Source organism: Chroicocephalus ridibundus, chromosome 6 (assembly GCF_963924245.1).
Source record: "Chroicocephalus ridibundus chromosome 6, bChrRid1.1, whole genome shotgun sequence".
Classification (NCBI taxonomy): domain Eukaryota; kingdom Metazoa; phylum Chordata; class Aves; order Charadriiformes; family Laridae; genus Chroicocephalus; species Chroicocephalus ridibundus.
The window spans coordinates 21632258-21652694 of NC_086289.1; the positions used below are offsets into that span (position 1 = coordinate 21632258).

General features: G+C 42.7%; 1 protein-coding gene and 1 long non-coding RNA gene across 4 annotated transcripts; one reads left to right on the forward strand and one right to left on the reverse strand.

Moving 5' to 3' along the window:
• Positions 1–4006: 4006 nt before the first annotated feature.
• On the reverse strand, positions 4007–12114 carry LOC134516841 (uncharacterized). Of its 3 annotated transcripts, none has more exons than XR_010071462.1 (5): positions 12003–12114; positions 10849–11014; positions 9299–9580; positions 8090–8823; positions 4007–6893 (listed from the first exon to the last, which is right to left on the reverse strand). It is a non-coding gene; the product is annotated as an uncharacterized LOC134516841 (long non-coding RNA). The 3 variants fall into 3 exon arrangements; XR_010071463.1 differs by lacking the exon at positions 12003–12114 and having other exon boundaries at positions 8090–8218; positions 8319–8823; positions 10849–11966; XR_010071464.1 differs by lacking the exon at positions 12003–12114 and having other exon boundaries at positions 8113–8823; positions 10849–11966.
• On the forward strand, positions 12084–20365 carry LOC134516839 (cytochrome P450 2H1-like). The gene is made up of 9 exons (XM_063337496.1): positions 12084–12313; positions 13756–13918; positions 14791–14940; positions 16742–16902; positions 17308–17484; positions 17911–18052; positions 18344–18531; positions 18955–19096; positions 19588–20365. The coding sequence occupies exons 1-9, from the start codon at positions 12134–12136 to the stop codon at positions 19767–19769; spliced, it is 1485 nt and encodes a 494-aa protein (XP_063193566.1). The 5' UTR covers positions 12084–12133; the 3' UTR covers positions 19770–20365.
• The last annotated feature ends 72 nt before the right edge of the window (positions 20366–20437 follow it).

Here is a 20437-nt window from a genome sequence, read left to right on the forward strand (position 1 = left end):
AAACCCCAGCCTCAGCAGCATCTGGAAGTGAATTTGGCCATTCACTTCAACAGGATAGAGATCTGCTGGCCGTTGTAGATATGCCACAGGTGTCTTCATTAAAAGTTTTTAAATGCTAAAATATGGTAAATTTCAGCCTGTATTTTCTGAGGCATGGTCATGAAACAGTCCTCCAGAGTTCCCGGCTTGAGGAAGCCTTTAACCTAAGGGACAGCAATCAAGATTTTTACTTGTCTCTATCTGTGCCTTTCATGGAAAATACCTCCTAAAGTCTGAGTGCAGGATATGGAAAGTAGATATAGAGCCTTGTCTACAGCAGAATGCCTCTGATGTTAAAAAGGAAGCCCTGGACTAAAAGACAGCGCGTAAGGCTGCTGCAGTGAGATTAGCAGAGTTTAGCGTCACCTACGGTGCGCTGTGTGTGACACCCACGGTCCGCCAGCAGCTTGCTGTCTCTGGAGCAGCACGGAGGCAGCAGCATGTGGCACACGCTGCTTCCAGAGCATCCCGCTGCTTTCCAAACCGAGGGGAAATAGTGTGGTTCTTCATGCTAAGAGCAGGTAGAGGATAGTTTGTGATGCTGAATGCTCCTGAGTAACAACGGGGGCCAGCCATGAGTTCAGTAGAAGGGGTCAGCGCTTGGCGAAATCACACCCCAGCAGCAGGGTGTGGGTAGGCATCACGTTTCCTCTCCTCTCTCCAAAGGGAATCGGAGGCTGCCAGGCTTGCAGCAGTGCCTTCTCATGTTGACGTGCAGGACTACGACTCTCTTTACTCTGGGAGCAGAGCCTCAGAGGAGGACTCCTTCAGCCATATTTACGACACAGTGCTAGAGACGGACCCTGATCTCCCACAGGCTGCTGGCAATGCGTTGGACCCTGGTGATCCCCCCCAGGTAGAGGTGTTAGAAGGGAATGATCTTTATTTCTCCAAGCAAGACAAATGGGGAGAGATGGTTTATGAGTTTGAGGCAAAAAGAGGAATAGAGAGGAGCCCAGCCACTTTGAAGGAGACTGGATGGTATGGTGATACTGGCATTAACTGGCATTAAAACAAAAACAAAAACAAGCAAACAAAAAAGATAGAAAAAGCAAGACGCTGGACCTCTGCAAATCCCTGATTCATGGCAGATGAAAATCGCAGCATGGCCAGTACCAGCCAGGAGAGGGCACTGGGATCTTGAAACACTCAGAGGAGCCTGAACACCTTACACCATCACTGGTGGGACCGAAGAGCAAAAGGACATCCCCTCTCCTGCATCCTCCTATCCAAATCAGAAATTGTTAACAAACTAGCCAAGCAGCAGAAGTTGTTCATTTCTCAAAATAAGACAGTATCAGTTAACACAGAGGATTCCACAGTGGTGGTTGGGTTGGGTTTTTTTTTTGCCAAGGGACACCCACCAGCCTCTCAATGGGCTGTTTAATAATGACACTATTTCCAAACAGCATTCCGCACGATTTCTCCTCTGGCAAGGAGAATGCATCAGTGGCGGTCAGGATCCCAGCCACCTCCTATACACTACCTCCATGACTGTACTGAAAGGACTTAACTTCTATTCACCTTTAAAAAGCATTTTTGATGTTAACGTATGAGTACATGACCTTTGTAAATTAAACTGATTTGTTTACTGAAATACAACTGTGATAACAAGCAGTGATGATCTGTTTATTTTCAAAAAATTGTTGGTGGATTTGGAAAACTGGAACAGAAAACCAGAATTTACTTCCTGCTGGAGAGCTACGTTTGTGTCCCCCCCACTACATCAGCTCTGTCATTGGGTGAATTAAACACATCCTAAATTGTACAGCAACACACAGCTGGACATGTGTGCAGAAGGGAGTGTGAGAAGAGCCAGCAGCCTGGCCTGGGCCAGAGCAATGGTCCACCTATGCCAAAACCTGTCTGATAGTGGCCAGGAGCGCGCTGAGTAGGTGAAAGCGTATAGCACGCACTGCTGGCTGCTTGCAACACACTCTGTAGTGATAGTCACAGGGTCAAAAAGATGGAGTTTGGGAGAGAGGACAAGGGTTTCCTCACCCCTCCAGTCACAGCCCTGGATGGGGACGAGGAGAAGACTGAGCTTGTGTGAGGGACTGTAGCAAGGATTTCAGTTGCTCAGCTCTTGAAGGGCTTAATTGCTGAGTCCATGAGATTAAGGGCGTAATTAAGGGCGTAATAAAAAAGCATGTAAAGAAAGTAATTTGTATTGATCTTTTTACTTTTTCTTATATTTTGCCAAAAATTTACTTAACCCAGCACAGCCATAAGCAATTTATCAGATTATTACTTATCAGATTGTCACACTGATAGAGCGAGACATGACACCAGTAGGCGACAAATTTCCATATGTATCAATACAATTAAATGAACAAACAATGGCATAGGCAAGTAGTTTAAAATCCTTTTAAAAATTGTATACCATGGTTATAAATTATCCAGATAGCTGTATTTGTTTTTGTAAATAGCTGCTTTATCTCATCTAAGTTTGTTTGTTACTTTCAATTGCTCTTTATATCAGCCAAGATTTATTTCCCTTCATGACAGAAGGGGAAACGCCTCAGAATTGCCTCCTTGACTTTCGTAAATCCCTCGCTTTCCAGCAGCAGAGTGTGGCTGGGTCTAAGGAATTAAATGGGACCCTTCGATTGGACACTTACCAGTATCTGTCCCTCCTTCTTCCTCCGAGCCCGTAGTCCCCTGTAGCTCTCAGAAGTGGAGCTGCTGCCCAAGAGACCCGATGCTCAGAGGCTGCACCCTCATCCTGCCTTTTTTCAGACACAGATTGTCTTTTAACCCTGTCTACATGCTACTCCCAGATAGTTCTTCCTTACTGACCAGGTTTTTCTGCTGAGGTTTCCTGCCAGCAGCACCCCGGGACCTCTGCATCTGACACGTCTCCTTTGGGGAAAGATGATGGACCCGTGCAGCTTGGATCTGCTTCTCTGGGGTCATATTTTACCTAGAGCCCCCCTCTCCTCTTGGCTGGCAAGTATGTAGCCTGTGAGCCATTCAAAATTCAGGACCTGCCCTTAGTGGTTTGGCTGATGATTTTCTGCCTTAATGTCTCACTTTCCCAAAGGCAGCAGTCTGCGGTCTGCATAATATATTCAGACGGACCCATGGAAAACAAAACAAATTACTCTGCGTCCAATAGTGGCACAAACCACAACGTCATAAGGATGAACCCAGTATTGAGGCTAGGGCTTGGGGAAACTTGATTCAGACTTAGGAAGAACACTTTATTGTTTAAAAAGAGGGTGGTGATGTTCCTTTTTTTTTCTTTTTAAATTTTCCTTTATTAAGGATGAAGTACTTTTAGGCGGGCCTTCACGCTCACTTGATCTATAGGTCCCCTCTAGTACACCTGGATCAAATAATAAATAATGGTCCTTCCTTAATAGCTCTTAGTCTGAAGAGCCAATGTACCTTACTTTGAAGCGTACAATGAAAGAGGTCATGGTACATTGAAAGGTACATTGAAAGAGGTCATGGAAGTTCACTCTCCATTTTCACTGAAAGCTATTTAAAAAGTCTGATGTTGGACCCTTCCAGCTGATGCCTGGATTAACAGAGTTCATTAAGAAACATTTAACCAACCCATTTGCACTGATAAATCAAATATCCTTCTTGCCAAGTCCTTGTGAAATATCAGATAGGCTTTGCAATGTGTCTGCTTAGTTCATATTTATACTTTGTTTTGCTTCCAGCAGTTACATCATCTGAGCTATTGAATACTAGCAGAATGTATTGTACTGTACTACATGTGGATCACCGAGTATCGTTAGCCTTAGCACTACTGGGAGACTTACTTCAATGAACTCTATTTCAAAGTCACATAGGAAGAAAGCAAGGGTACATACACAAATTTTTCTTTTTTTTTTAAATGACAATTTTTCTTTGAAATGTCATATATTTCACACCTTTCAACTAGGGAAAATAAATCATAGTTGATGTTCTCCTTTTCCACTATTCCAAATGAGTTTAAGCTAAAAGATAGGGGACATCTTTCATGTTTATGAGAGAGAATGCATTAGGCACCATCATTTCCAGACGAGATGATGAGCCACCTTCCACACTTAAGGGAGGCAGGGATGAGAGCTGCAGCAGAAGAGTCTTTACATGGGCCTTGTTCCCCCAGTGGTCCCACACATGAAACCAGTAATGGGGGAGGACTGGAAGAGCTTGTTACACGCTTTGGCTGTGGGATGGGGCAAGAGAATCAAGACCCAAATCTGGACAGCTGCCACAGAAGACACTGGTCCCTGTGGGCTCTGAACCAAACACTGTCAAACATTAAATGAAACTCAAACACAATGATTAGCTTAGAAAATCTCACTTCAGCATGAAGTAAAAACGTATTTTGCTTTAATCAAGTGAACTCTGTCTTTGGTTCATTGACAAGTTCCTCTTCCAAGCCACCGATGTTTGTGTCCCGCCAGGAAAGCACTCCCTGTTCATCTGCTACCCAGGTACTGCTTGTGAGGTCATGCAAGTTCTTGTTCCTTGTGGCACGCAGATCATGAAAGTTCAAGCTGTGTCAGTTCACTATTTGCTGCCAGAGCTTTTCATGGATGGTTTCCATTGTGAAGAGTGGAAAAGGCGTCCTGGAAACTCCCCCTCAATTCTGCAAATACTCCTTTTCCCTGTGTCACCATGCAGCTGGTGTAGTTCCTCACAGAGGGAATGACTTGAGGTTTATGTCCAAGGCCACCACTGGTCCTCCCTGCGTCACCTGTCTCTGTCCTTGTACCCTATAGCCCCACCACATACTCACCAATTAGGCACTGACTTCTACAGAGAAAGGTCCTCCCAGGCAGTGCCCTCCCTCCATCCTGTCCAGGGCTCTCTGTACTTCTCTCTGACTTATAGTATTTTAAACACACTTCCCTCACTTTCTTCCATTTTCTGACACTGTCCTTCTTTCTAAAGTTATTCTACATTCCCTCAATTACCATCTAGAGTTGGGAAAGATGATTTACACTTTTACTGCACTTTTTACTCATGATGTGACAGCTGGGGACATCTGATAAAGTTGCCTCTTCACTTCTTTATCTCCTGGGGCATGGACCTTTCAGTTGACCTGCTGTACACCATGGTGGTTCTGCAGATGGTTCAGGAGGAGCTCTACTGCCCATGCAGCCAGCTGGGAGCAGCAGTCTCCTGAGCCCTACTAGGCTCAGCCATCTTCTTTGCAATTTGGCAGCCATCAGTTCTGTGCCTTCCTTTACCATGTATAGCACCAGGACAGACTTTTCCCATTTCCTGACTTTTTTCTGCCTGGCACAAGGAAGGGTCTATGCTTTCTTAATGATGATCACAGTCTAGAGCTCAGCATCTTGGCTTTATTCAAAGATGATGGATTGTAGCAGGAACATCGTGATCTACTTTTGGTGGAGCACAGGTCACAGGAAGGCTGTTATCAGCTTAATTTCCTTGCCTTTTTGGAGACTAAACAGGCAATTTGCTATGTATTGCAAGTGACTGATGAACTTCATTGACTTCATCCTTTTCTGCTGAGTTATGTTTTGGGTCCAGTGAGTTCATGCACAAATATTTAACCAAGCTTTTTGAGCTAGCTGGACAAATGTCATTTCTATGATCTGAAAACTAATGAAGTGATTTGTATCTTATCTCTAGTACTAGTGTAGCATGTTACAAGTATTGACGTTGCACAAATTGTTGAATGTTGAAGTTATCATTGAACCTTAATACATGCTGATCATGGCAGATCCTTTGCCAAATTGCTGTCAGAAATAAGGCAGAGGTTGATATTGTGATTTTTTACAAGGCACTAAGAAGAATCCTATCTGAAAGTAGTAAGAGTTTAGTAGGTGAGATGTTATTCACAGCAGAACAGGCAAAATGATTTCCACAGGCTACTCTGCTAATCTGCTCAATGAAAATGTTCAGTGAAATGTCACACTGTAACATAAGAACATAAGATTCTGAGGATGGATGTACTGGATTGTGACAATAGTCAAGCCAGCCCAGAATCCTGTCCAACTGTGGCTTAAAAATGAGTTCCCAAGGAACGGAATAAAAGCATGGCAACAGGAGAATGCTTTCAGACTGCTCCAGCCTGTAGTGGTTCCCAAGACATCAGTGGTATCTTTGTGTTTGAGTACCCTCAATGGGTTTTCTCTCATTTGTCTGGTTCCTTTTTGGACACATGCATCTTTCAAAATGGTGTTCCACAGCTCAAGGGTATGGTGCGTGAAGAGCCACCTTCTTTTGCCTGTTTAAAACCTGCCAGTTGCTATTTTAATGCTCTATAGCTCTGTACAGGAAGAGAATATGATCAGTCATTCCCTTCTTTCCTTCTCCAAACCATTCACAGTTTCACAGGTGTCTGTTATATCCACTGCATTCATATCATTTCCAGCCCAGGGGTACCTAGTCCATTTAAGCTGCCAGATTTTCAGTCATCTTAAATGCCTTATTCTAAGGCTTTTCAAGATCTACTCCATCCTTTTGGAAATGCAGCTTCACACAGAATTCCAGATAAAGGTCCACCAGAGGCTTGTATGGTGGTGTAAAGAGGTGCCCTTATTGGTCTCTATTCCTTTTTTAATAATGCCCTAATGTTTGGTTTGCTTTTCTGGGCATCCTACTGGGCATAAAGCCCCCTTCATATCCAGACTACAATGGAGGAAAAACTTAAATGGGTGAAAAACTGACACGGTCTCCTCTTCCATGACCTCAATCTGCCAAAAAGCAAACGGTTCAGGACATTCTCCAGGAGTGCCGGCAGATTTCCAGGCTTCATCAGTTCTAGACCCTCTTGCATTTGTCTGCCCAGGGGCTGCCCTCCACGGCAGCAGGACGGGGGGTGCTGCTGCAGCACACGCCTTTTGCACATCTTGTTTCTCCCAAGCACTCCCAGCCTCCTCCTAGCAAAGAGAAAGGGTAGAAAGGCTCTGTCCTTGAAAAGGCTAAGGAAAGATGGGAAATCTGGCCTATCTAAAGAGACGCTAATGTTGCTGATAATTTTGCAGTTTGATCAACAGTCTTCATCAGGTCAGGAAGACCTTTCCCCACCAAAACCAGTTGTAGCCAGCCAGTCTTCCCTACCTATATCTTTTCTCACTAAAGCATGTCTAACATATAGTTGTGTCTCAGGGGTGAGAAAAGATTTGAACGCTGGATGTCTTACAGTGTATGTGCAAGTATTATCCAGCATTCCAAAGTGCTTGACTGGAGCAGATAGCCCAGGAGACTTTTGAAAGAGGTTGGAGCTTGCACAATTGGTGATGTGATGTAATGGAATGGAATGGAATGGAATGGAATGGAATGGAATAGAATAGAATAGAATAGAATAGAATAGAATAGAATAGAATAGAATAGAATAGAATAGAATAGAATAGAATAGAATAGAATAGAATAGAATAGAATAGCAGCAGAGCATTTTCAAGGGACCTACTATGATCATCTAGTCCAACTGTCTGACCACTTCATGGCTGACTAACAGTTAAAGCATGTCATTAAGGGCATTGATGCTAGAAATTTGATTGCATATCCTTGTCTCTCAACTTACCATACAACATCCCACTGCCTGGGGTTCAAGGGCTTTCCCTTTCAGAAGCTGGATCTGGTTTCAGTTTGTTTGTGGAACATACGTAGTTGTGTAAGGGTTACCCTATGTAAAGCTGTTCTTAGAAACTTTGATACCCATCACACTCCCCATGATTAGCCAGAAGGTATATATTCTGATGTTGTAAATGTTTGTAGCCAGATAGCTTCCTTTGCTGGGCAGTATTTCTGAACATTGAATAAATATTGAAAATTGTTACTTTTATTTGTATATGGAAGTCAGGGAATAGACACTGGCTAATAGCCTGCACCCAGCTTGCCACTGTGGAAACTCTGGATCCCTCTCCATTGCTGAGCATGATGTTAGATGACATGGATTATCTGGTCAGTTTGGGTTAGTTGTCCTGTCCAGTGTCCCCTCCCAACCTCTTGCCCACCCCCAGTCTGCTACCTGGATTTGGGGGCAGAGTAAGCAACCAAGAAGGCATTGATGCTGTGCAAACACGCTTCAGCGATAGCTAAAACACTTGTGTGTTATCAGCACCGTTTTACCCACCAATCTAAACCACGGTGCCTTACAGGCTGCTGTGAAGAAGCCAGATCCATTACACCCTTGTAGGCTGTGAATACAGTTGAAGGGGCTGTTTTGGGGATAAGACGTTGTCTTTTTAGTCACAGACCCAACCTGGAGGAAAACAGAAGCAGGTGAATTAAACAGTAAATGCAGGTCCCAGATTAAAGGCTGCGTATTAACACAGGCTGGGATCCCAGGAGGCAGCCCATACATGCCAGTAGGCAGGTCCAGCAAAGCCACAGCCTCCAGAAGATATTGAGAGGAAGGCCTGGATTTTGAAAGTTCGGTTCATACAGTGGTGTTTTGCTTGGTGCCATTTCATAACAAGACCAGAGGCCTCAGCATCTGCTTTCATACCCCGCTGGGAAGGAAACAGAGTCTTTCAGGTGCATCTTGTGAATGTGAACTGTCTCAGGATGGGTCTTTTATACTCAAATAATTCCTGTCTTTCTGTCATCGGTGGTGATACAAGACCTTTGGCAGTCAAATCTCTTTCCAGTGAAACTCATGGATCCCTTCAAGCAGTTCTGGCTTTATCCCAACATCATTTTGAAATACTTCAGGGCTTATGCAAGTAATTAGACAAATAATAAAAAAAATCCGTGTCCAGATGTGGGAGCCATGCTGCGAGCAAAGCCCTGCTTTTCCAGCGCATTAGGCTTCACAGCAGTTGTTCATCCTCAGCGCTGCCAGTAGAGGAACACGAGGCACCTTATCTGCAAAAGTAAAGAAAACAAAAACGCAAACAACTTCAGTTTTTCCTGGATGGCAATAAAACTGAGTGTTCTCAGCAATATAATCATGTCTCCAGACACGGCCTAGAAGGCTCCTCTCAATTTCATTCGTCTGTCCACTTCTGATTTTAAATACCCTTGGTGTGCAGTATTCAGAGCAGTGCCCATTGTAACAGAATATGTAGAATTTGTTGCTGATAAAGAACATCATTAGGATCAGGAGGGATGTGCAAGCAATCAGTCATCTGCCTCAAAACAGATCCCTAGCAATCAATCAGAGGTGTAAATCTGTATAAGTCTCCTGAGGTCCCTTCATAGTCAAGAGGCACAAGTAAATTTCTTCAGTGACTGACTCATTTCACACTAAAATAGGAGTATAAGAAAAGTCAGACGACCTGTTCTCTGGAAGCGTTAGTGTTTCTCCACTAACGGGAGACTAGCTGATTTGTAGACCTACCTTTTTAATATCTAAATTTAGGTGGGAAATGTTTCTTTCCTTGCTGCTGTAGAATCTGCTCATCCTCAGCTAATTGGGCTAAAGATAAAATCTGCCCATCCTTTAAATCCCATTTTGACTGCTCAGTAGAAAACAAAGTCTGCTGTTCACAGTATAGCCGGCTATTTTTGTACACATGAAAGGGCAGATACGAGCACTCAAGAACTGATTGAACCAATGTGGACCCAAGTTCTATGCCAATGAGTTGGTGCAGGAAAGAAAATGCTTTTCATAGCCCATAACCTGAAAGAAAAATAAAAGGCTTTTTTGTATGTATATAAAAGAATATCTATATATAGGATATATAAGAATACATCAGTTTTAACGCTTACTTCCAGTGTCACACCACCTAAGAGGTCAGTAGCATTTTGGTTATGTATCTCAAAAGGTGTAATGGGACGGGCTGAGTGTTGGCAGGTGGCAGAGCCTGTTTCACTGGCTCAGAGGAACTGAAATGGTCCCTGATGCGGTCATTTGGATGGGATCTGTCTCATCGGACATTAGTTGCCTGAAAGTCCGGATGAGCTCCCTTTCTGGTCTGTGGAGAGAAATAGGCACTGCCAGAGGACACTGACACCCATTTATGCTCACCCACTATCAATAGGTGCTGGAGAGAGATCCTGTGTGTCTGAGGCGAAGAGCGAGAAAGTGGTCAGAGTGTGACCAGAGCCTATGGAGTGATGGGGAAGGGGTTCTTCTGTGGGGCAAGACCTACCCAGGAAGCATAGAAATAGGGACTTCTTACCCCTGCTGGGGATGTGAGACTGTAAAATACAAAGCTCCTCAACAACAGAAGGAAAAAAAAAAAAGAAAGAAAAAAAGAGAGAGAAAAAAAAAAGAAGGAAAAAAAAGAAGAAAAAAAATAGCAAACTGTTTGAAACAGAGCTGTCCAGGAAGATTTTGGTACAGAGCAACTCCGTTTGACCCACTCCGTTCTTACCAGCGTTATCCACTGCATTGTTTGGCAACAGTTTGAGCGCCAGTTTCATAGATAGGAAATATCTGACCTTTGTTAATCAGAGGAAATGAAAATACTATCCTTTGGCACTGATTCTCATTCAGAGTGAGTTTAAGAGGAATTTCATGTCTCTTGTTACACTGAGACTTCCTTCAGTGGTGAAACTAATTGGTTTTTTATTCCAATGATGTTCCCAACCCCTTCCTTAAGCTGCAGTTATCAGCTTCCATTCTCTACACCCCATGGTCTCTTCCCTTGCTTATTTGTTTTGCTACTGAGGCTTCACTGGGTCTGAATTAACATTACTTTAGGCCAATTATATGATTCACAAAAGCCAGGTTTAGTAACATTCCTTAGCCTTAATAACCAAAGAGTAATTCACGCTCTTCACACTTAAGCACTGTCAGAAAATAAGTATAATTTTTGCACCTAATAAATTCCTTTTTCCCACCTTGTACCCACTTCGCTGGTTTGCGCACTACAGGTTTCCTGAAACCTGAGCTATGCTATTCAGTAATTATGTGTGTAGTTTAGGAAAGACTCCTTCCCATACCTAGTTTTAGGAAGACATCATCCATCCAGCAAGCCCGAGTGTCTGCTGAAGGCGTAGCCCCTTTCACATCCCCTTGTACACCGATGTTTCCTCCAAGCTTCCCTGACTTGCCTTAGTCATCTTCCTTCCATGTTCCAATGTGCTCCGAGAGAGAGGCAGTATCTCCCTACGTAAAGTCACATAAAAAGGAAATATACGGCCTAATGCCATGCCATGCAGTTGGGGAATGAGTGGAAAGTGGGGGAACAGTGGGGGAGGCTCATTAGACCCAAGGGGCTGTAGGAGCATGAGTACAGTGTTTACAGTAGATGGTTAGTGCTTTACAGACACTACGTATGATGTACAGACAAGATTTGACACTGGAGTCCTGGTATCAGCTCTTTGGTCTCAGGTGACTGAATAACTGTTCTGCTCTACTTCTTTGCCAGAAAACACATACAGTTCTCATCCTATTTGTAGGGTTTTTGATTTCTGTGGGGAGGAGGAGTGGGAAGCATAATAGTAAATTTAAGATTTTACATTGTATTAAATACTCAATATTAATTAAACCAATCATTCTGTTAAGCTCTGTTCAGGGTGATGCATGAAAATCCTTTACCTTTCATGGATCTTCACACCTTCAACTAGTTTCTAGAAACATCAGAAAGGACACTGCAGGTAACTGCAGGGACTTGTGGTCTGGGGAGAACCCATGACCATGCAAATGCTGTAGATAGTATGGTTTGTCTGGTTAAAATGTCAGATGAGGGTGAGTTGAGTGTATTCCTCAAAACCTGCATGTGTGACTTGGGTACAATTACATAATTTCATTCCAGAAATGGAGGTGAAATGACAAGGGAGAACCTGGAGTGATGCCCCTTTTCAGCCACACCACCTCCTGCCACTGTGCTCAGACACTAGAGGGGCTGGCAGATGTCAATCTATGCGTGAGGGCAATCAGCAAGAGTTTAAGCATATAGATAGCAGCTAGGCTGTCAATATTTCTGCATTTTGAGTTTTTTTGACAGCATTTGAACTTGGTTTCTTTAGTGCTACATGAATGATTACGCAAAAGAACACAAGCTGGAGAGGGAAAAAAATCAGTATGCAAACAAGGAGTTCATCCCTTTGTTTGTTCATTCTTATCTCGAGAAGATTAATAAGTAATCTCATACCTCAGTAGGATTAGGGAGGCACTATTGGCTAATTTCATCCATGTGCTTTGGTATCACAGCATATAAATAAGCATGGGTTTACAGGTCCAACATCAGGCTCTTCTGACATTTGACCTCTTCCTCAGCCCACGATGGAGCTCCTGGGAGCAACCACTATTTTCCTGCTGGTCTGCATCTCATGCCTTCTTCTCTTTGCCACATGGAGAAGCATATCGCAAAAAGAGAAGCAGCCTCCTGGTCCCATCACACTCCCCATTGTTGGAAACATATTGCAGCTGAACCTGTGGAACTTGCCTGAAAGCTTGAAGAAGGTAAGAGACTGTATCCCTCTTTCTTATGTTTTCTCCATTGCATATAAAACCAAGTATGGTTCAGACTGTCTCAGTTTAATTGACGAGTTTAATTTGCATTGACCAAATGTCAGACTCAAACAGAAGCAAAAGGTTTCCCAGAAAGACATGCTTCTGAAGTCTATATATTGCAATAATCTATATATCTAAGCCTATATATTGCAAGTCTAAGTCTATATATTTGCAATAATTATACTAATGATGCATCCTGTGCTGACCTCACAGCAGTACTGTAATTTGCAGTGGATTTGCAATCAAGGCACTGATGCTGTTGCAATATTCACTATACTCCTCCTGTGCCCAACTCCTCACAACACTGGAAACACGGCCTGGCCCTTTTTTGGGAAGGAGTCTGCTCCATTTTGCTGCCTCTGTTCCCTAGCAGATAGGTAGGGTCTCCTGGGCGTGGAAGTAGAGAGTGAAGGGGTTGAAGCAAAAAAGTTTGGAGGTGAAGTGTGTTCATTCCCTCCCCTGGCTAATGTCATGCATCTGTCAGACAGAACCTGTGTGTTGCCAGGCCTGGGAAGGGGTAGGTGGAGGGAGTTCAGCTGGAGTGCCCTGTCCATAGGGGCTTGTGACAGGAGGGTGGCAGGTGGATGGGAAGGGGGGGTGTGTCACTGGGTTCTTCAGAGCAACATCGTGGTGCTGGCTGACATCACTGTGTGCGTCGTCAGATGCACACACACCCATATGAGCTCCTTTTTTCCTCAGTGCTTGTGAATATTGAGAATCACGAGCAAACTCAGGCATCCTGCTTTGTTTCAGAGCACTAGGTGATGCAGTTTCCCGCTATAAAAAAACCTGGGACTATATCTAGCTTGTTTTCAAAAAGTGAACGTGACAAGAAGTGTTCCAGGTCAGATCAAGTAGCCCAGGAATCCTTCTGCAGTTGTAGCCAAAAGCAGATGCCCAGGAAAGAGTACGTGATTAGTGCAGGGAGGCAGTGACTCTCTGCTGAGATACTCGTCCAGTTTCCAGAGATCTGTGGCCCAGGAGGTTTTTAGAGACAACTGTGGGATGTTTATGCTCAAAAGCCCTTCAGGCACTGGCTTGCATAAGTGTACATAATTGCTTTTCGGGCCCATGTAAACTGTTATCCACTGTGCCCTGTAGAAAGACATTCCAGAATGTTTTTCCAGCCCTATGAAGAACTATTTTATTTTCTGGAAGTTGGACTCGACACGTCACCATTTCTATTCCTATCTATCTCCTATTTCTAGTATAATTCCCTCTTCTCTGGCTATAATTCATAGTTGAAAGGTCTCTGCAATGCTGCTAATCAACGCCATGTCTCAGCGATGCTAGGACAATGGCATATCACCCCTCAGACCCCTCTGCTACAAACTTCTTTTCACTTGATTAACATTCAAACATGTTGCTCTTTGTGTTCCTCTTTCCTACAGCTCAGCAAGAAGTATGGTCCCGTCTTCACAATATATTTAGGCCCACAAAAGGTTGTGGTGCTGCATGGCTATGATGTTGTGAAAGAAGCTCTGGTTGATCAGGCAGATGTCTTCAGCGGAAGAGGCAATCTACCACTGTTTAAAAAACTCTTCCAAGGCACAGGTATGTCCCTGGTAATGTTATCATACCGAGCTCATGCTTTCCACGCTTTAGGAGCACAGCCAAGAGGGCAGTGGAGGAGGGAATAGTGGATTTCACTTACTAATTTCATGCATACAAATCAGCAATAAAAGACTAAAAGCTCAACTCATTACTTGGACCTTTGAGTAAATTGAACCCCTGGAAAACTGTTTAAGGTCCCAGGTTGGCTTCACTGACTGCCTTTCTATTTTCACCATGCTTCAAATTCTGGCTAAAATTTTCGTTTTTAAATGTGCCTCTAACATCTTATGTTCATTCTCCCATTTCTGAAAATACTGACAACACACAAACAGCTAAGGAACCAGCAAAAGGAAAGTCCACAGCACAACAAAGACAAGATAATACAGGCTGTCCCAGGAAGGACCACATTCAAGATTAGGCCCTGAGCTTATTCACCAGGGCAGTTCCCAGTATGGCACGTATCTGGGTAAATAGTACCTGTTTCATGGTACTATAGTACAGTATCAATGGTATTGTCAATAACAATCCGCTGTGTGAAGGCGCATAGCAGAACATTTGAGCAGTTATGTCAGTGCAAAGGCCGTGTGCCTGTGGCCAAGATCAATTCAGTACCAGTGTTACTTTCTTATTTACATCCTAACATATTTTTTTCTTATTCTGGAAATAAACTCAGTTTTACTCAAAATGCTGTGACAGGTGGATCAGATTTGTCGCCTACAGAAGTGCAGAGAGGCTAAGGTTTTGGGAATATAGCAATTGCAGTATAACTCCACATAGGGGTGTCTTTGCATGTTGAGTTCTTACTGTGTATCTCCCATTCAAGGGGGGGAAAATGTTTCCTCATGGAGGTCTTCTTTTCCTTCCTCTGTCAGGCATTGTGACGAGCAATGGGGAGACCTGGAGGCAGCTCCGACGATTTGCACTCACCACCCTGCGGGATTTTGGGATGGGGAAGAAGAGCGTTGAGGAGCGAATCCAGGAGGAAGCTCATTTTCTGGTGGAGAGGATCAGGAACACATGTGGTAGGACATGGACTTTGTGCCTGCTGGTGTACCCTGTGTGTCTGCAATGAGACAATGAGGGGTATGGGGTTGCTTCACCAAATCTATGACCCAGGAAGCGGCCATGCAGCTGCTGTTTCTGCTCCCTGCTCCAAAAGGCAAATTTGTCACTGTTGGGAGTGGGTCAGTCAAAGGCACTGTGACAGTATGGAAGGATAAATGTAGGAGATTGGGATTGGAAAGCATCCTTTAACCTGTTCTGCTTGAGGAACAAGACAGGAAGTGGCAAAGGGAATGGCTTGGCCTCGAAGCCAAAGGTTTGGTGGAATTCAAGCCATGGAGACAGGGCTGGGCACTGCCAGGTAATCAAGCAATGTGCACCTGCCGTGAATCCTGCCAAGATACTGATATCCTTCAATATCTTGAAGAAGGGGGTGACCAGAGAACTCATTTACAGATATTTAGGTTTGGGTTCAGTCCATCTGAACACTAGACAATACCTCCCAGTATTGGTGGGGGCATGCAATGGGAACAGGGAATATAAGCTGCTTTTGAGGGCAGGGCATAAAGTAACCCCCTTGGTTTCAACCTATAAATGCGTTTTCTGGTAGCATATAAGACAATGTTACTTGTAAGTACTTCCCCTGAGAATGGCACAGTACCAGCCTGGACCACGGGCTTCCTTTCCACAGCCAGCCTTCAATATGTGCTTATTCTGGAAAGGAGAAAAAGCAGGTGGATCTAAAAGGATGCTGAAGCTACGCTGTTTCCCATGAGCCACTAGAAAATTCAGTCTGGCTTCATAGATAAACATTCCTGCTACAAATCAGAGAAAACACTCTCACTTGCATTGCTTTTATCCTTTCATGAGCGCAGTAATGCTGTATTTCCTGTGCCGAGCTGCACGCTTCCATCTCTGGCTCACCTATTTACAGCACCTTTTACTGCATACTAAAAGGCTTTGCAAGCAAGATATATACAACTGAACAGTATAAAGCCATTACTTACTCTTAATGCAAATACAAGCAGATAGGAGTAGTTATCTACTAGGCTCAGCATTAACATACTCACAACCTCTGATGAGGCATCTGCTGAGTCTTCAATGGCCAGGGAGTCATCAGTCAGGCAGAGAAGGGTTGGTGCCATTGCTCCTTGGAATAGGCTGATTCTCAGTGCTGACAAGTTGTCATTTTCTGACTCCTTGGTTTTCTTTTAGCATTTTATACCTTTTCATCTTGTTGTTTCTTCTCTTGAAACCTTAAGATGCACCCTATCACTGTCTACAATTATACCTTTCCTTTCTTTCTTGGGTCTAATCTCACTGTTTTCTCACACTGTAGTTCTCAGAAGTTTATGCAGCTGTGCTATCAAAACTAGACTTTGATTACAGGCATCTGAAACCATAGGAGAGGGTTATACAACTGAGGTTACGCCAATAGAGTTCATAAACTGAGTGCAATAACCTAAAGACATGGCTAGGGCAAAGTCCTTATGGTTTCATTGAGTGTTGGTGGGAATCTTTAGGCCATTTCTAAGTAACAGTCTATAAGACAGACAGGCGTGTGTCAGCTGAAGAGGAACCAAGCCACTCAGACCAGTGTTCTGCTGAGAACAGGACAAAAGAGATACTTAAACCATTCAAACAAGGAAATTAATTCACTGCAAGTAGAGAAGAATAAATTGGATAAGTCCTTCACCATCCTTTCAAACTGTGCAAAACACTGGGTCTCAAGAGAATGCAAAACTTCCCTTAATGTCAGAGGAGAGGATGATGCCTGAAATACTGAAAGCAAGACACCGGGTTTGTTTTTTTTTGTTGCAGAGCAACCCTTCGACCCTGGCAACTTCCTAATCCACGCTGTTTCCAACATCATCTGCTCCATCGTCTTTGGGGATCGGTTTGACTATGAGGACAAGAAATTTGTAACTTTAATCAAGTTGCTAGAGGAAAATAACAAGCTCCAGAATTCTATACACACACAGGTGTGTAGAGTTTTATTTAATTAATAAATTTGTTAATGATTGTAATATTTTATTAATGTTTATTCATATTATTAATTTTTAATTGGAGTGGATTTTCCTAAATTTGGAGAAATTTTTTGAAAGCCAAAAAGGCAGTTAAATAACCAGTTCCTGTTGTTTTTTCTTACCTTATGGAATTGCGATTATATGTCCAAAGAAGGATATAATTGCAAAAGTTGCTCAAGTGAAGTCTATCCTTGAATATAGTGAAACCATAAAGTAAAAGGCATTAAAATCCTGTTGAATAATAAACCCTTTTGGAACAGTAGGTCTTTAATTGCCCCATTTTCATAGTAACATTTAGGGGAACATTTTATTGTATCCACATTAATCAGAATATGCTTTTCCATCATTTTATTTTTACAGCTATACAATTTCATCCCCACTGTCATGGACTATTTACCTGGGCCTCATCAAAAAATGATAAAAAATATTGAGGAAGTTGATAAATTTACTTTCAAAATCATAGCAGAACACCAGGAAACCCTGGATCCCACTTGTCCTCGAGATTTTATTGATGCTTTTCTTAACAAAATGGAACAGGTAATGTAAGAGCAACAGATTTATTGGATTATAAGAAAACCACTGCTTGAATCCCAGCTTCTTTTCAGTTGTGGCAGGGCACTGGGCTTTTGAAAATACAGAGGGGAACTTTCTTTTCTTAGTATATCAGCTTAGTTCTATCCTCTCCATTTTCTTATCAAGGATTTTTAAATATAGAATTAACAGCACTAGCCAAAGTTAGGAAAGCTAAGACCAGTCTGGCTGATATAATTCAGTGCTCCTCCCATATTAAAAAAGGTTCATAATATTATTTAGTAAAAGTACCATAAATGCTGGTGTTCTGGAGAGTTATTGTCGTATTTTTGAAAGTACGTTAGATGTGTTTAAAAACATACATTATAGGTATTTTTTTAAACAAGCTGCTTAGATTTGTCATTCAAAACATTCTGCCAAATCTTCCCCCAGGAGAAAGGGAATGGTCACTCAGAATTCACCGTTGAGACCTTGAGCAGAACCACCCTCGACTTGTTCCTTGCGGGAACAGGAACCACCAGTATCACACTGAGACATGGATTTCTGATTCTCCAGAAATACCCAGAGATAGTAGGTAATAGAAATAGAAATAAACAATTGAAAACTTTTTAATACGTCATGGGATCAACTTGGACAATTCCTGTCACTACCACTTGTGGCAATGGTCGCCCGACAAAGAAAACATGTATTTGCAGTGTGGAAATGTGTGTTAGTCTTAGTTCTATTCATAGGAAAGAAATACCAGTACTAAGTACATTCATATATTCCTGGTGTGTTAAAAGAAAGTTTTGCTGTAAATATGGGAAGACGTTTAGGCAAACAGGTGGGGGACCTGTCCATTCAACACTTACTTATTTCCCAACAGAGAAAATTCAAAAGGAGATTGACTGTGTCATTGGCCGAGACCGAAGCCCCTGCATGGCAGATCGGAGCCGGATGCCCTACACAGATGCTGTGGTCCATGAAATCCAGAGATTCATTGATTTCATTCCACTTAATGTCCCACATAGTGTGATCAAAGACACCAAGTTTAGAGATTATTTTATCCCAAAGGTATGTTCCACTGTGTCCGAGAAAGGTCATAATCTCTGGGAAAAAATGATGTCTTCTATTCATTGTATTTTATTTTCACAAACACTGAAATGTGATATAGAATTGGAATAATTTTGTTTGGAAGGGGTTCTGGAAGTTATTGAGTCCAACCCCTTGTATTTGAAGAAAAAAGGAAAAAAAAAACTTTTCATCCTCTATGTGAAGAGAAACATAGAGCTTGCCTTTTTTTTTTTTACATAAATGTAAGCAGTCGAAGTTCTAACTTATTTGGAAGCACTATTAAATACTCTAATCAGACTTACCATTAAAATTCATTTTAAAAACATCTTTGCCGTACCAATAGCACACATTTTTCTTCATTAAATGCTCATTTTGAACTGGTTTAAACTGGTTAACTTTCTTCTCCTCTCTCTGTTAATTCAGGACACTATGATATTCCCTATGCTGTCTCCCATCCTACATGATAGCAAAGAATTTCCAAATCCAGAAAAATTTGACCCTGGACATTTCCTGAATGCAAATGGTACCTTTAAAAAGAGTGACTACTTCATGCCATTTTCTGCAGGTAAGACCTCTTTCTATTTCAGATCCTAGACTATCTTCTCCTAGAACCTCTTTGAAGATTTTAGTGGCTCCATCACCATGGCCTGTACAGTGATGTCTGGTGATCTGCTAGAGTCACCTCTGGGCAGCTTTAACCCCTGTACCAGAGTTTCAGTTTATTTCTTTTTTTAGCAATCACAAAAGCTCCCCCAATGCATTTCACAAGAAGAGATGTATGAAGTGGGACTCAGCCAGGCAACGTCTCTCTTTCCAAACTTACCATCAAACTGCAGCAGAACATTAGAAACCAAAGCCTCCCAATTGCCTTTGCCCACTGAGCACTCTCATTGTTCTAGATACTTAGCTCCTAGTTTAATTCATTTGCTACCTCAAAATGCTACAGCGCTGCCTGACCATTCTGAGATGCCTGAACTTTCATGGAACAGTGGTTAAAATAAGTTGCCATCAAAATACTCCACTATCACCTCACTTTTTGTTATTTTTTACTTGCAGGAAAACGCATGTGTGCAGGAGAAAGTCTGGCCCGGATGGAGCTATTCATATTTTTAATAGCCATCCTGCAGAACTTTACTTTGAAACCTGTTATGGATTGCAAGGACATTGACATTTCCCCGTTAGTCAGCACTCTGGCAAACATACCCCGACCTTATAAGGTCTCTTTCATTCCACGTTAGCCAAGTGAAGACAGTTGCCAGTTCCCACGCTCATGAAAACTCTGGTTGAATGACAGTCATTTCCCAGTCCGTTGAGACCGAAACACTTGGATCTATTTGCTAGATACTTTATGGAGAGAAACGTGCTTAAAAAAGAAAATTGTACGGTGCTTTTATAATCACCTCAGCCAGCTCTAAACAGAGACAAAGCAGGCAATTGCATAGTGAAGGAGACAGTTCCTTGTGCAAAACGATACAGGCTCTCCTCTGCACCTACCTCACCTAGCTCAGGTTCCTATCTGGCTCCTGACATCCTGACGCGTCAGGGTGTGTACAGATGCTCGTACTCCAGGGTTTCCACAGACTCAGCTTGAGGTACCTCTCTCCTCTGTATTTTCAGTTTCTTTGTGACCTGTTTGTGAAGGTAAACATAAAACAGTGTGGGGGTTCTGTCAGAAGATGATAATCTACCGTATTCTTGCCCCAATACATATTGTCTCCTGTGGTGGGGATGGAGTTTATTGATGACTGGGCGGATGGGTCGTCTCTTGTGTGATTATAATGAAGGTTTGTGAAATTAAAATTTAAATTGAAAAATAAAGTATTAGTAGACTGAATTGTTGTTTTTCTGAGATCCCAGGAAAAAACACCTGCCACCACAAAGCTAATACTCCCAAATATTTTCCACG

Coding starts and splice junctions, on each gene's coding strand:
- LOC134516839 (XM_063337496.1), top strand. CDS start 12,134: ATGGAGCTCCTGGGAGCAACCACTATTTTCCTGCTGGTCTGCATCTCA. Junction 14,941..16,741: donor GAGGATCAGGAACACATGTG/GTAGGACATGGA, acceptor TTTTTGTTGCAG/AGCAACCCTTCGACCCTGGC. Junction 16,903..17,307: donor AGAATTCTATACACACACAG/GTGTGTAGAGTT, acceptor TTATTTTTACAG/CTATACAATTTCATCCCCAC.